The sequence below is a fragment of the Elgaria multicarinata genome, chromosome 3, assembly GCF_023053635.1.
Source record: "Elgaria multicarinata webbii isolate HBS135686 ecotype San Diego chromosome 3, rElgMul1.1.pri, whole genome shotgun sequence".
In the NCBI taxonomy this organism is placed as follows: domain Eukaryota; kingdom Metazoa; phylum Chordata; class Lepidosauria; order Squamata; family Anguidae; genus Elgaria; species Elgaria multicarinata.
Genome location: NC_086173.1, coordinates 172562302 through 172576939, shown reverse-complemented (window position 1 = coordinate 172576939; position 14638 = coordinate 172562302). Strand labels below are relative to the sequence as shown.

Sequence of the window (14638 nt, the reverse complement as noted above, 5' to 3'; positions counted from 1 at the left end):
GGGGGGGGGAGGGGGAGGGAAGGGGAAGGGGAAGGGAGGTGTCTGTCTGTCCGTCCATCCATCCATCCATCCATGTCGCCCCACTGCCGAGCTGGACCCAGGCAAGACCCCAATGTAAGGACTTGTGTGGGGGCGGGGAGAGGCCTTTGCTCAGTGGGGCTGCCCCACCCCCCTCACCCCGCCCCACCCCCGAAGGTTGGGCTGCAAACACTGGCGGGGAGGGAAGACGTTTTTGGACTGCAAGGCCCATCATCTCCAGATAACGTGACCCACAATAAGGCGCCCTCTAGAAGTGCTTGGACTGCAAGGCCCATCATCCCCAGACAATGTGGCCAACAATAAGGCGCCCTCTAGATGTGCTTGGACTGCAAGGCCCATCATCCCCAGACAATGTGGCCAACAATAGGGCGTCCTCTAGAAGGGCTTGGACTGCAAGGCCCATTGTCCCCAGACAATGTGGCCAACAATAGGGCGCCCTCTAGATGTGCTTGGACTGCAAGGCCCATTGTCCCCAGACAATGTGGCCAACAATAGGGCACCCTCTAGATCTGCTTGGACTGCAAGGCTCATTATCCCCAAACAACATGGCCAACAATAGGGCGTCCTCTAGAAGGGCTTGGACTGCAAGGCTCATTATCCCCAGACAGCATGGCCAACTATAGGGCACCCTCTAGATCTGCTTGGACTGCAAGGCTCATTATCCCCAGACAGCATGGCCAACAATAGGGCGCCCTCTAGATGTGCTTGGACTGCAAGGCTCATTATCCCCAAACAACATGGCCAACAATAGGGTGCCCCCTAGAAGGGCTTGGACTGCAAGGTCCATCATCCCCAGACAACGTGGCCAATAACCTCGTGCCACGCTGGCTGGGAACCGTGGAGCTTGGCCATCTGGAGGGCATCAGGTTAGCATAGTTAATACTGAGTCCCTTGATGGCGCCATTGTCCGGCTCCATAGGAAGCCGCTTCCTATGTTTACTGGAATCATAGAATTATAGAATAGCAGAGTTGGAAGGGGCTTACAAGGCCATCGCGTCCAACCCCCTGCTCAATGCAGGAATCCACCCTAAAGCATCCCTGACAGATGGTTGTCCAGCTGCCGCTTGAATGCCTCTAGTGTGGGAGAGCCCACGACCTCCCTTGGTAACTGATTCCATTGTCGTACTGCTCTAACAGTCAGGAGGTTTTTCCTGATGTCCAGCCGGAATCTGGCTTCCTCTCACTTGAGCCCATGATTCCGTGTCCTGCACTCTGGGATGATGCCCATAACTAAGTTGGTAGAGGGCCGGCAGGGTCCCAGGTGAAGGATCTGGAGGTGATGCAGGTGACGGGAAAGAGACGCTGGGTGGGGATCCGAATGCGAGAGCAGAGGAGGGATCAACAGCCTCACAGAACATAATCCAGTGTCCTCTGCTTTTTCGAAGTGCGGAGCCAGTGAGAGAGGGAATGTGAGGCCTGCACCCTGTCCAATTAACAGGACTGAGCTGAACATCAATCCCTGCCCTTTCAAGTTAAATATACCGTATTTCTTCGATTGTAAGATGCCATTGATTGTAAGACGCACACTAATTTCAGTACCACTAACAGGAAAAATAAACAAACATGTCATACCCATGATTCTAAGACGCACCCCATTTTTAGAGATGTTTATATGGGGAAAAAAGTGTGTCTTAGAATCAAAGAAATAGGGTATTTCAAGCAATGGGGCTGGAAAAGAACACCCCACCACACACACACGGACCCCTGCACACGCATGCACAAAACTCCATAGAGAAGCTGCCACTGGCCGCTGAATGGATTTGCTGATTCAACCCCAATAGTCTTTTGTTAGTCTGAGAAAGCGAGAGAGAGAGAGACCTGCAACCTGGGAAGCTAATGGTGTCGCGGATTGCCTGGGAAGGGTTTTGTTCGTCAAAGTGTGGGAAAAGAGCGGGCACTGAAATGTTTGTCTTCATGTCTCTCATGTGTAGGAGTCAGATATGTAGTCAGCAAAATAATACATTTCTTGGACTCAACATGTGCTCACAATGCAGTGTGTGAGCTTTTGAGTTACACAGGATTCTTCCTCTGGATGGATTTAATATGTGTGAGCTTTTGAGTTACACAGGACTCTTCCTCTGGATGGATTTAATATGTGTGAGCTTTTGAGTTACACAGGACTCTTCCTCTGGATGGATTTTATATGTGTGAGCTTTTGAGTTATACAGGACTCTTCCTCTGGATGGATTTTCTGTGTGTGAGCTTTTCAGTTATACAGGACTCTTCCTCTGGATGGATTTTTAAAAAGGTGATAGGAGTGGGTGAGCATTCTTTGTAGTAGTAGAATAGTGGCTAAAGTGTTGGACTGGGTGTTGGGAGATGCAGATTCTAGTCCCCACTCGGCCGTGGGGAGATAGCGGCCAGATAGCTTGGGGAGATGCAGATTTTCTTCATGGCTCTCCCTGATTCATCGGGTTTGTTTATTTATTTTTTTCCACAGGGAGAAATTCAGATGGATATCTGTGTGTAAGGAGACGAACGGTGCAAGACTATGCCTACTCAGAACTAAGCCCCATTGAGTTTAACAAGACTTGCTTCCAAGCAAGTGTTTATAGGCTTGTGTCCTGAAAGAGCTTGAAGCCAACAGAGACTCACTTGCCCCGTGAGACGAAGCACAACCCTGGCCCTATGAATGAAAGCGGCTTTAGAGCTACAAAGAGATCCTTCGGTCCTTTGGGGAGCTGCGTTTGAGTGCCGAGAGAAAAATGGATGTGCAAAGCCCAGCAAGGGAGGCAGCAGCAAACAGCCATAACCCCGTCCAGGCTGAGAGCACTGGGGAATTCTGGGAAAGGACTGGGCAGAAGGTCCTGAAAGAAGAAGCAGTCAGTTTGGATGTACAGGGCCAGCGCTTCAGGGAATTCTGCTACCAGGAGGCTGAAGGGCCCCGAGAAGTTTGCAGCCGACTCCACGAACTTTGCCATCAGTGGTTGAAGCCAGAAAGGCGCACGAAAGCTCAGATGGTAGATTTAGTGATCCTGGAGCAGTTCCTGGCTGTCCTGCCCCCGGAGATGGAGAGCTGGGTCAGGGAAAGTGGCCCGGAGACTAGTTCCCAGGCGGTGGCCCTGGCAGAAGGCTTCCTCCTGAGCCAGGTGGGAAAAAAGAAGCAAGAGAAGGAGCAGGTGAGAGAGAATTTCATCCTGGGAGTTCCAACAGGCGAGGGACAACATGCATGGACAATGCATTTCTTGCTGCATGGACAATGCAGCAAGAAACATGCATGGACAATGCATCTCTCCATCCTGGGGCTTTTCTGAAGGAGAGATCTTAATATTATTATTATTATTATTTTTATTTATTTATTTATTTATTTATTTATTTATATATAGCACCATCAATGTACATGGTGCTGTACAGATTACACAGTAAATAGCAAGACCCTGCCGCATAGGCTTACAATCTAATAAAGTTGTAGTAAACAATAAGGAGGGAAGGAGAGTGCGAACAGGCACAGGGAAGTGTAAACAGGCACCGGGAAGGGTGAAGCTAACAGTATAGAGTCAGAACAAACTCAATATTTGAAGGCTATAGGGAACAGAAAAGTTTTTAGCTGAGTTTTAAAAGCTGTGATTGAGTTTGTAGTTCTCAAGCGTTCTGGAAGAGCGTTCCAGGTGAAGGAATACTGAAGGAAGTATCTGCCTAAAGAGTTAGCAATCTCTCTTTGAGCAGATTGTTCCATTGGGCAGCTGTTGAATTTCATAGAATCATAGAACAGTAGAGTTGGAAGGGCCCTGTAAGGCCATCGAGTCCAACCCCCTGCTCAGTGCAGGAATCCACCCTAAAGCATCCCTGACAGGTGGTTGACCAGCTGCCTCTAGTGTGGGAGAGCCCACCACCTCCCTAGGTCACTGGTTCCATTATCGTATTGCTCTAACAGTGAGGAAGTCTTTCCTGATGTCCAGCCAGAATCAGGCTTCCTGTAACTTGAGCTCATTATTCCGTGTCCTGCACTCTGGGAGGATCGAGGCCACATCATAGTTTTGTACAAAGGCAATATGATACCGGCAGTTGTATTCTCAATTCCTTTTGTAATTCTGCCTGACAGGTGATTTGGCACGCATTAGCTTTCTTACCCGTTTTAGACTGTTATCCAGTAGGTTATAGCCTATGGAGCTAAACTATGGAACTCACTACCACAAGATGTAGTGATGGCCCCCACTTTGGGTGGGTTTAAAAGGGCGTTGGATAAATTCCTGGAGGCAAAGGCTATCGATGGCTACTAGCCCTGATGGCTATGTGGTCACTCCAGTAGCAGAAGCAGTAAGTTTGTGTGCACAAATGCTGCAGAAGTTCGGTGGGAGGGTCATGTGGCATCACGTCCTGCTTGTGGGTCTGTGGTTGGCAGCTGGTTGGCCACTGTGTGAACACAATGGTGGACCAGATGAATCATAGAATAGTAGAGTTGGAAGGGGCCTACAAGGCCAACGAGTCCAACCCCCTGCTCAATGCAGGGATCCACCCTAAAGCATCCCTGACAGAGGGTTGTCCAGCTGCCTCTTGAAGGCCTTGAGTGTGGGAGAACCCTTAGTCTGATCCAGCATCAGGGCTCTTCTTATGGGAGGCTTCATTCCAGCTGCACCCATGGCTGCAGGACGTTACCCAGTTAAAGGAGGCAGGAGGGAATCGAACCCTTTTCTTGCGTTGTTCCTGTAACTCCTCTCCCCTGACCCTGTGTGCTGTTTCAGGTGCCGAAGCCATTCGTTCAGGTGGACGCCGATCCCCCGGAGTTGAAGAAGGAACTGCCTGATACCTGCCACAACCCACTCTTTGCGGGGATCACACAGGGGGATCCAACTTCGAACACCGCACCAGGTAAGGAAAGACGACTTCTGCCTACGCTGCTGAGTGCCGTTCCCAGGAGACATGCCGTGTCTTCCTGTCTTTTCCTTCTCTCAAGGATGCCGGAAGGCCATTGGCTATTTCTATAATATCTTGGCCCTGACGTGGGGCAGAAAATCTTCAAGCACTTTATTTTTCCATGGCCAAAAAAATAATTTTTATTTCATTAGTTCATTACTAAAAATGAGAGGATGCCAGTTAGATGGTTGTTTCAATCACATTAGAGCCTCGTGTGGCACAGAGCGGTAAAGCAGCAGTTTCTGCAGCTGAAACTCTCCCCACGGCCTGAGTTCGATCCCAGTGGAAGCTGGTTTCAGGCAGCCGGCTCGGGTCGGCTCAGCCTTCCATCCTCCCGAGGTCGGTAAAATGAGTACCCAGTTAGCTGGGGAAAAGGCAATAACGGCCAGGGAAGGCAACGGCAAACCACCCCGCTATAAGGCGTGCCAAGAAAACGTCAGCGAAAGCTGGCGTCCCTCCAAGAGTCAGTAATGACTCAGTGCTTGCACGAGAGGTTCCTTTCCTTCCTTTCAATCACATTAAGCGTGGTTTAATTCCCTCCCCTCTAATTTATTTGAGGTCAAATACATGTGGCGCATTGGGACAAGAATTAACATGGGGTACTTTTTAAAGCTTTGTTTACTAAATGCAAGTAAAATAAACATGCTAAATGCAATCGCTGGGCCGGTTTGCACAATCAAACAAGCCACCATGGCTTAAATAAGCCACCATGGCTAGTTTTAATTGGCAGCACTTGCCAGCTGCCATTTCTCTAATTACTTGCCTGGATGCTACTTGTGTCATCCGAACTCAGGTTGCATGACTTGTTTGAAGGGGAAATAACACTTAAATAGCCTTTAAGAACATAAGACAAGCCCTGCTGGATCAGACCTAGGGTCCATCTACATCTACTCCAGCACTCTGTTTGCACAGTGGCCAACCAGCCATCGGCCAGGGATGAACAAGCAGGACATGGTGCAACAGCACCCTCCCGCAACTGGTGCACACAGGCTTATTGCCTTGAATACTGGAGGTAGCACACAATTATCAGGGCTAGCAGCCTTGGATAGCCTTCGCCTCCAGGAATTTATCCAACCCCCTTTTGAAGCCATCCAGATTGGTGGCCATCACGACATCTTGTGGTAGTGAGTTCCATAGTTTAACTCTGTGCTGTGTGAAGAAGTACTTCCTTTTATTTGTCCTGGATCTCTCACCAATCAGTTTCATGGGATGACCCCGGGCTCTACTATTTTGAGAGAGGGAGAAAAACGTCTCCCTGTTCACATTCTCCACACCATACATAATTTTGTACACCTCTAATAATGTCTCCCCTTAGTATACTTTTTTCCAAGCTAAACAATCCCAGTTGATGTCACCTTCGTAGAATCATAGAATCACAGAATAGCAGAGTTGGAAGGGGCCTACAAGGCCATCGAGTCCAACTCCCTGCTCAATGCAGGAACCCACCCTAAAGCATCCCTGCAGATGGTTGTCCAGCTGCTTCTTGAACGCCTCTAGTGTGGGAGAGCCCACAACCTAACTCAATAACTGGTTCCATCGTCATACTGCTTTAACAGCCAGGAAGTTTTTCCTGATGTCCAGCTGGAATCTAGCTTCCTTTAACTTCAGCCCAATATTCCGTGTCCTGCACTCTGGGAGGATCGAGAAGAGATCCTGGCCCTCCTCTGTGTGACAACCTTTTAAGTATTTGAAGAGTGCTATCATGTCTCCCCTCAATCTTCTCTTCTCCAGGCTAAACCTGCCCAGTTCTTTCAGTCTCTCTTCATAGGGCTTTGTTTCCAGACCCCTGATCATCTTGGTTGCCCTCCTCTGAACACGCTCCAGCTTGTCTGCGTTCTCCTTGAATTGTGGAGCCCAGAATTGGACGCAATTCTCTAGATGAGGCCTAACCAAGACCGAATAAAGAGGAACTAGTACTTCACATGATTTGGAAGCTATACTTCTATTAATGCAGCCCAAAATAGCATTTGCCTTTCTTGCAGCCCTATCACACTGTTGGCTCATATTCAGCATGCAATCTACAACAATTCCAAGATCCTTCTCGTTTGTAGTATTGCTGAGCCAAGTATCCCCCATCTTGTAACTGTGCATTTATTTGCCCTTTTCTGCACTTTTTCCAGCTCTATGATATACTTTTTTAGGTATGGTGACCACCAGAACTGTACACAGAATTCTAAGTGTGGTCGCACCATAGGCCATGGGTTATTTGAGGATTGTTTCCTCCTCAAACAAGCCATGCTGCCCAGGTTCGGATGACACAAGAAGCTGTGACCGGGTGGGTAATTAGGGAAACGACGGCCAGGAAATGGCAGCAGCCGGCATGTGCTGTCACAGGCCATCAATTAAAACAAGCTACCACTGTGGGTTATTTAAGCGTCTGTGGCTTAATTTGATCATGCGAACCAGCCCACTATCTATGGCAGCCTTCCTCAACCTGGGGCGCTCCAGATGTGTTGGACTGCATCTCCCAGAATGCCCCAGCCAGCAGCTGGGGCATTCTGGGAGTTGTAGTCCAACACATCTGGAGCACCCCAGGTTGAGGAAGGCTGATCTAGGGCATCAGAAAATTTACTGAACACGCATTCGGAATTTCCCCAAAGTTTACAGAAAATCTCTTTGTATGTGAGAGATGTTTTGTCTTGCTCCTCCCCAGAGTCTATTAACAACGCTGTAAAAAAATTATTTCCACCACCTTCGTCTCCCTCACAGGCAACAGAATGGCATCGTTGGGACTTTCTGCATCAACTTCTCTTTATGGCGGAGGAGAAATTGTTGCTGAGCAACTGGCCCAGGTAGGAGAACAAAAACGCCAAAAATGGTGGGTGTATACAGGCCATGATCAGTTTGCTGAAATGAACAGGGAATTTTTCCAAAATTTACAGAAATTCTCTCTGTATGTGAGAGATGTTTTGTTTAGCTCCTCAGTTCACACAACACTTTTCTCGATGGGGTTTTAGAATTCCACGGTGGAGTTTTCACACCACCATTGAGAAATTTATTGTCTGGAGAGAAAACTCCACCACACACTGTGGAGGTTTTTTTTTAGAAAACACTCCCCGCTTGAATATCCACGCTGTGCAGAGGAGAGTTCCTGCACAACTGTTGTGTTGCGTGGAGGGCTCCATGGAGTTTTCATAGAATCATAGAATAGTAGAGTTGGAAGGGTCCTCTAAGGCCATTGAGTCCAACCCCCTGCTCAATGCAGGAATCCACCCTAAAGCATCCCTGGCAGATGGTTGTCCAGCTGCCTCTTGAAGGCCTCTAGTGTGGGAGAGCCCACAACCTCCCTCGATAACTGATTCCGTTGTGATACTGCTTTAACAGCCAGGAAGTTTTTCCTGATGTCCAGCCGGAATCTGGCTTCCTTTAACTTGAGCCTGTTATTCCGTGTCCTGCACTCTGGGAAGATCGAGAAGAGATCCTGGCCCTCCTCTGTGTGACAACCTTTTAAGTATTTGAAGAGTGCTCTCATGTCTCCCCTCAATCTTCTCTTCTCCAGGCTAAACATGCCCAGTTCTTTCAGTCTCTTTTCATAGGACTTTGTTTCCAGACCCCTAATCATCCTCATTGCCCTCCTCTGAACCCGCTCCAGCTTGTCTGCGTCCTTCTTGAAGTGTGGTGCCTTGAGTTGACTTTTCCCACTGGCAAAAGCAGTGAAAGGAGCGAGTGCCGCTCTAGGAGAGCCATGGGGATTGGGTTGTTGTTTTCTGCAGCAGTGGCTGATGGGATACGATCAGGAGGACTGCGGGAGGAGAGAAGGCAGAGGAACTGTCAGCCAAACACCACGATGGATTTTACTGAACCCCACGGTAGCCCACAGTCACACAACAGTGGAGTTAGAACATGTTGTGTTGGGAGTATCTCCTAAAAACTCAAACGTTCAGTGGAGTTCTCCCACTGCATAGAGAAACGTGTTGTCTGAACTGAGCCATTGTCTTGCATTTTCCTGTTTATTTTTGTGAACCGCCCAGAGGGCTTCAGCTGTTGGGCAGTATAGAAATGAAATAAATAAAATAATACTGTTAGGTCAAAAAATTAAAAAGCATTATTGTCTTAAACATATCACCTAATGCTGCCAACTGCTCAGAGAACTTCAGCTACAGGGTGGTACAGAAATGGAATAAACTAAATAAGTCAATAAAATAATGTCATCTCAGGCATACCGCAAAAATTTCAACGCCGTTCATTTTTGCACGTGAAGCTTTGAATCGTGGGGAGAATTTCATTTATTTACTAACAGCCTTCATACGCTGCAAAATAACAATAGTTCTCAAGGTCGCTTGCCGTAACAATAAAATACGGAATTAAAAATCAGAACCATAAAACGAAAATATAAACGACAGTTATAAAAACTAAGCAGCAAAGTATATAATCCACAGCATAGAAAGGTTTTAAACAGAACTTTAAAATTGCAGAAAGTATATTTTCTAAAACCTTAAAAGCATCCAAAGGTTTTCAAGGCTGCGAGGAAAACAGGTATTGCAAGATACGACGTGTTAAAAAACAAGGATGATAAATTCCAAAATAATGGAATGTGAAATGAAATGTTGTGTTTGAAGAAATTTGTGTTTTATTTGATTTCACATTTTTGGGAGGTTGCAATAAATAAATTTCTGGTTGTTCTTTTTAAAAAAAGAAAGACTGCAACCAAAAGCAGATCAAGGTTTGAAGGGCTTCCATTTCTTGAGCCTCAAATGTGTCTCTTGCAATTCGTGAACAAAAGAGAAGAATTTTCTCACCCTCTCTGCATCTACCTGTTAATATGAATTGTTGTTCCCCCTGTCCCCTTTCAGGTTCCTGTGACTTTTCAGGAGGTGGCTGTACATTTCAAGGAGGAGGAGGAGGAGGAGGAGAAGGGATCTTTGCTGGATGCTGCCCAGAGGGATCTTCACATGAACGTTGTGGAGGAGAAGAGTGAGAATTCAGCCTCTCTGGGTAAGGACTCCTCAGTCTAGAAATTTCAGGAGGGCATGAATTCCTAGCCTTGTTCATTACTGCCAGTGAGGCCTTCACTCCCCCTGAAGGAGCAGGTTCGGAGCTCGGCGGTTCTCCTAGAACCATCTCTGTCACTTGAGGCCCAGGTGGCCTCGGTGGCACGGAGTGCCTTCTACCAACTCTGTTTGGTGGCCCAGCTACGCCCCTATCAGGACAGGGATAACCTAGCTTCAGTTGTCCATGCTCTGGTAACCTCCAAATTCGACTACTGCAATGCCCTCTACGTGGGGCTGCCTTTGAAGACAGTTCGGAAGCTGCAGCTTGTGCAAAATGCAGCGGCCAGATTGATAACTGGAACCAGAAGGTTCGAACATGTAACACCGATTCTGGCCCGCTTGTGTTGGCTGTCTGTATGTTTCCAAGCCCAATTTAAGGTGCTGGTTTTAACCTATAAAGCCTTACATGGCTTGGGACCGCAATACCTGATGGAACGCCTCTCCCGACATGAACCTACCTGTACACTGTGCTCAACATCTAAGGTCCTCCTCCTTAGAAGCTCGGAGGATGGCAACAAGGGAGAGGGCCTTTTCAGTGGTGGCCCCCCACTTATGGAATGATCTCCTTGATGAGGCTCGCCTGGCACCAACATTGTTATGTTTTCAGCACCAGGTCAAGACCTTTCTCTTCTCCCAGGCATTTAACAACATTGGCTAAGTTTGTTTGTTTTTTTAATGGACCCCAGAACTGTCATTCTTTAAAATGGATACTGTTTTACACTGTTGTTTATATTTTTGATGGTTTTAAATTTATATACTTTTTAATGTTCACTGTTTTAACTTTTGTAAACCGCCCAGAGAGCTTCAGCTATGGGGCGGTATATAAATTTAATAAATAAATAAATGTGGGCTGGGCACCAAGGCCTGGATGTAGCTGATTATTTATTTATTTATTTATTGTATTTCTATGCTCTCTTGATTTATTTTATTTATCGGTTTATTAAAACATTTGTATCCTGTCCTATATCACTGAGACCTCCAGGCGGCGTACAGATAAAATCAGAACAACGTAAAACAATAAATAATACACGCTGCTAAAAACGTATTAAATCGTTAACACATTAAAACCAATAGACACATTAAAAACAATTAGAAGTATGGAGAATTTAGCCCTCAAACGCTTTGATAAAGAGTCGTGTTTTAACTTGGTGCCGAAAGTTAAGGCCTCCAAAGGGAGGGTATTCCACAACTGGGGTGCCACATCTGGTTGAATGTGTAGAACAGCTCTAAATCTTTGGGAAAAGTGTGGAAGCAGGACAAGGTATGTGCAACGTCTTCTCTGCTGCATTGAATTCCCTGGTCCCCTTCTGCTCTTACTGCCATGTTTTTCAAAACCTCCTGCCTTCTTGTGAGACAGTAACGAGGCCTGCTAAGTAATCCACAAAGCTTTATTCAAGCAATAAACATCTCTTCCCACCTGAAGAGAGTCTGATCTCTAGGAACTTTCTCCTAGGCAAAACTATGCAAACTAAGCAAGACAATTGTCCTTTCAAGAAGACTGGAAAGCCTTTTCCCAAAACGCGTTAACTTCAGAGAGACTAGTTCTGAGGCAGCTTCTGACAGGACACCAGCCGGGCTGACTTTCTCTCGCCTTCCTTGAGCTCTGCCCATTTTAGTCTGCGGCGTAGTCTTGGATCGGCTAGCCTGTCTGTGCTCTCTCCTTCGGAAGAATGTTGGCTTCCCACTGACTGTGTATTATTTGCCCTTGACGAGATAAGCTCTGGAGAGGGTTCACCCCCAGCTGGTGAAGAGCTCGTGAGAGCTTTCTCCTCCACTGGTACAGCCTGGCCCGTTTTTGGCGCCAACTCCTCTACTTCAGAATCTGATTTTGATTGATCACCTGAAACACTTTCTTCTAGCCCAGGGGGAGCAAGGCTAGACACTTACCAGGTTTCCCTCTTTATTCCAGCAGGTCACGGGTGGAAGACTGAAGAAGAGGACGGATCACGTTCAGAAAGCAACAAGCAACAAGCAAGGGAAGAGAATTTCAGTAATCAAGAAAGACCGAAAAAGCAGGAAAGAAACCAAACAATGCAGCAGAGGAATGCATCTCAGGAGGGGGAGAATCTTCATGAAATTCCTGTTCAGCAAGAGAATAAAAAAGGAACAAGAAGGAATGTCTGTCCAGTGTGCGGGAAAAGCTTCAATCGGAAATCCGACCTGAATGTCCATTGGAGAATCCACACGGGAGAGAAGCCGTATAAATGCCTGGAGTGCGGGAAGAACTTCCGGCAGCTTGCCAGCCTCTCTTCACATCAAAGAATCCACACAGGGGAGAGACCGTACAAATGTGCAGAGTGTGGAAAGGGCTTTTATGACAAATCAAGCCTTGTTATACACCAAAGAATTCACACAGGGGAAAAACCATATCAGTGCTCGATCTGTGGAAAGGGATTCCATCAGAGCTTTGGGCTGACGTCCCACCAAAGAATCCACACAGGAGAGAAACCCTATGTCTGCTCAGACTGTGGAAAGAGCTTTTATGACAAACCGCATCTTGTTCGACACAGAAGAATCCACACTGGGGAGAAACCCTACACATGCGCAGAATGCGGAAAGAGCTTCAGCCAAATCACAAGCTATACTTCCCATCAAAGAATCCACACAGGAGAGAGGCCTTTTTTCTGCTCAGATTGCGGGAAGAGCTTTTACGACAAATCAAACCTTCTTACACACCAAAGAATTCACACAGGAGAGAAGCGATATAAATGCCTGGAGTGTGGAAAGAGCTTCAGCCAGAAAAAAAGCCTCACTTGCCATCAAAGCATCCACACAGGAGAGAAACCGTATCAGTGCCTGGAGTGTGGAAAGAATTTCAGGCAGCATACAGACCTCACTACGCATCAAAAAATACACACAGGGGACAGACCGTACCAATGTCTGGAGTGCGGAAAGCGGTTTTATAGAAAAGCAGATCTAAATAGGCATCAGAAAATCCACCCTGGGGTAGAAAGACCCATTATTGCTTGGAGCGTTGAGATGGCTTCAGACGGGGCATCGCTGTTGTGTCCTATCGGAGAATTCACACAGGAAAACCAGTGCTTAACTTCTGAGATTAAGCAAGAAGAACTTTATTGCTAAATGAGTTCCTCTTACTCATTGGAGAATCCGCATAGGAAAGACCCTTCCCCCAAATAAATACTTGAAGCACAGGGAGACTGGATAAAGCGTCCGGAGAATTCAAAAGCTTGCTCACTGAATAAAGATAATTGCCTTACTGTGGACTTCTGACCGGTAGTCTTTTTATTTATTTATTACATTTATATCCCCCTTTTTTCCTGCCAGGGACCCAAGACGGCGTACATAATCCTCCTCCTCTCCATGTTATCCTCACAATAACAACCCTGTGAGGTGGGTTGGGCTGAGAGTCTGTGACTGGCCCAAAGTCACCCAGTGGGTTTTCATGGCCGAGTGGGGACTAGAACCCGGATCTCCCGACTCCCATTCCAACACCTTAGCCACTACACCACACTGGCTATTTCACACTTCTATTTCTGTAGAAAGTTTCCATGCAAAGGAGTGAAGCTTCAGGTCTTCATTTTATTTATTTATTTATTTATTTATTTATTTATTACTTTTTTTTATACTGCCCAGTCGCCGAGGCTCTCTGGATGGTTTACAGTATGCAAAAGGTCAAGATTTAAAACCTTAAAAACATCCTATAAAACCAGAAACAGTCCAGGGAACCTTGTCTAAAAAGATGTGTTTTCGGGAGGTGTTTGAAAGATGTTATATTTTCCGCCTCCCGAACCACATGAGGGAGAGTTTTCCAGAGGGTGGGTGCCGCTACAGAGAAGGCCCCGTTGTTGAGGTTCTTCATGACGATGTTCTGTTCAGTCTAGGAATGACGAGCAGAACCTCCTCTGAGGATCGTAAATGTCATGTGGGTGTATATAAGGGGATGCAGTCTGCTAGATATCCTTGTCCCAAGTTTGTTTGTTTGTTTATTTATTTATTGCATTTATATACTGCCCCATAGCCAAAGCTCTTTGGGCGGTTCACATAAGACAAAATATTTAAAAACTATATGGAAAAATGAACAACCACAAAAACATGCATAATTCACATACATTTAAAACCACTATATGAACTTTAGAAACGATGAGCCAAAAAAACAGACCCAGGCTCATTACATATTGATATATAACATATATTACATATTGCTATATAGAATCATAGAAAAGCAGGGTTGGAAGGGGCCTACAAGGCCATCGAGTCCAACCAATGCAGGAATCCACCCTAAAGCATCCCTGACAGATGGTTGTCCAGCTGCCTCTTGAATGCCTCTAGTGTGGGAGAGCCCACAACCTCCCTAGGTAGCTGATTCCATTGTCGTACTGCTCTAACAGCCAGGAACTTTTTCCTGATGTCCAGCTGGAATCTGGCTTCCTGTCACTTGAGCCCCTTATTCCGTGTCCTGCACTCTGGGAGGATCGAGAAGACATCCTGGCCCTCCTCCGTGTGACAACCTTTCAAGTATTTGAAGAGTGCTATCATGTCTCCCCTCAATCATCTCTTCTCCAGGCCGAGTTCTTTCAGTCTCTTTTCATAGGGCTTTGTTTCCAGACCCCTGATCATCCTGGTTGCCCTCCTCTGAACACGCTCCAGCTTGTCTGCGTCCTTCTTGAATTGAGCCCAGAACTGGATGCAATACTCTAGATGAGGCCTAACCAGGGCCGAATAGAGAGGAACCAGTACCTCACGTGATTTGGAAGCTCTACTTCTATTAATGCAGCCCAAATTAGCATTTGCCT

The 14638-nt window shown here is 46.7% G+C and overlaps 2 protein-coding genes across 2 annotated transcripts in view; one reads left to right on the top strand and one right to left on the bottom strand.

The window, feature by feature from the left end:
• The window catches only part of LOC134396484 (zinc finger protein 420-like), a 28355-nt gene extending 15249 nt beyond the window's left edge, over positions 1 to 13106 (top strand). Inside the window, exon 8 of the mRNA XM_063123007.1 lies at positions 11989 to 13106. Coding sequence (XP_062979077.1) covers positions 11989 to 12965 — 977 coding nt within the window. The 3' untranslated portion in view covers positions 12966 to 13106. The remainder of the gene's footprint in view (positions 1 to 11988) is intronic.
• LOC134396274 (zinc finger protein 420-like) overlaps positions 1 to 14638 on the bottom strand; it is a 647156-nt gene that overhangs the window by 197734 nt on the left and 434784 nt on the right. The window contains exon 5 of the mRNA XM_063122695.1: positions 10201 to 10214. Coding sequence (XP_062978765.1) covers positions 10201 to 10214 — 14 coding nt within the window. The remainder of the gene's footprint in view (positions 1 to 10200; positions 10215 to 14638) is intronic.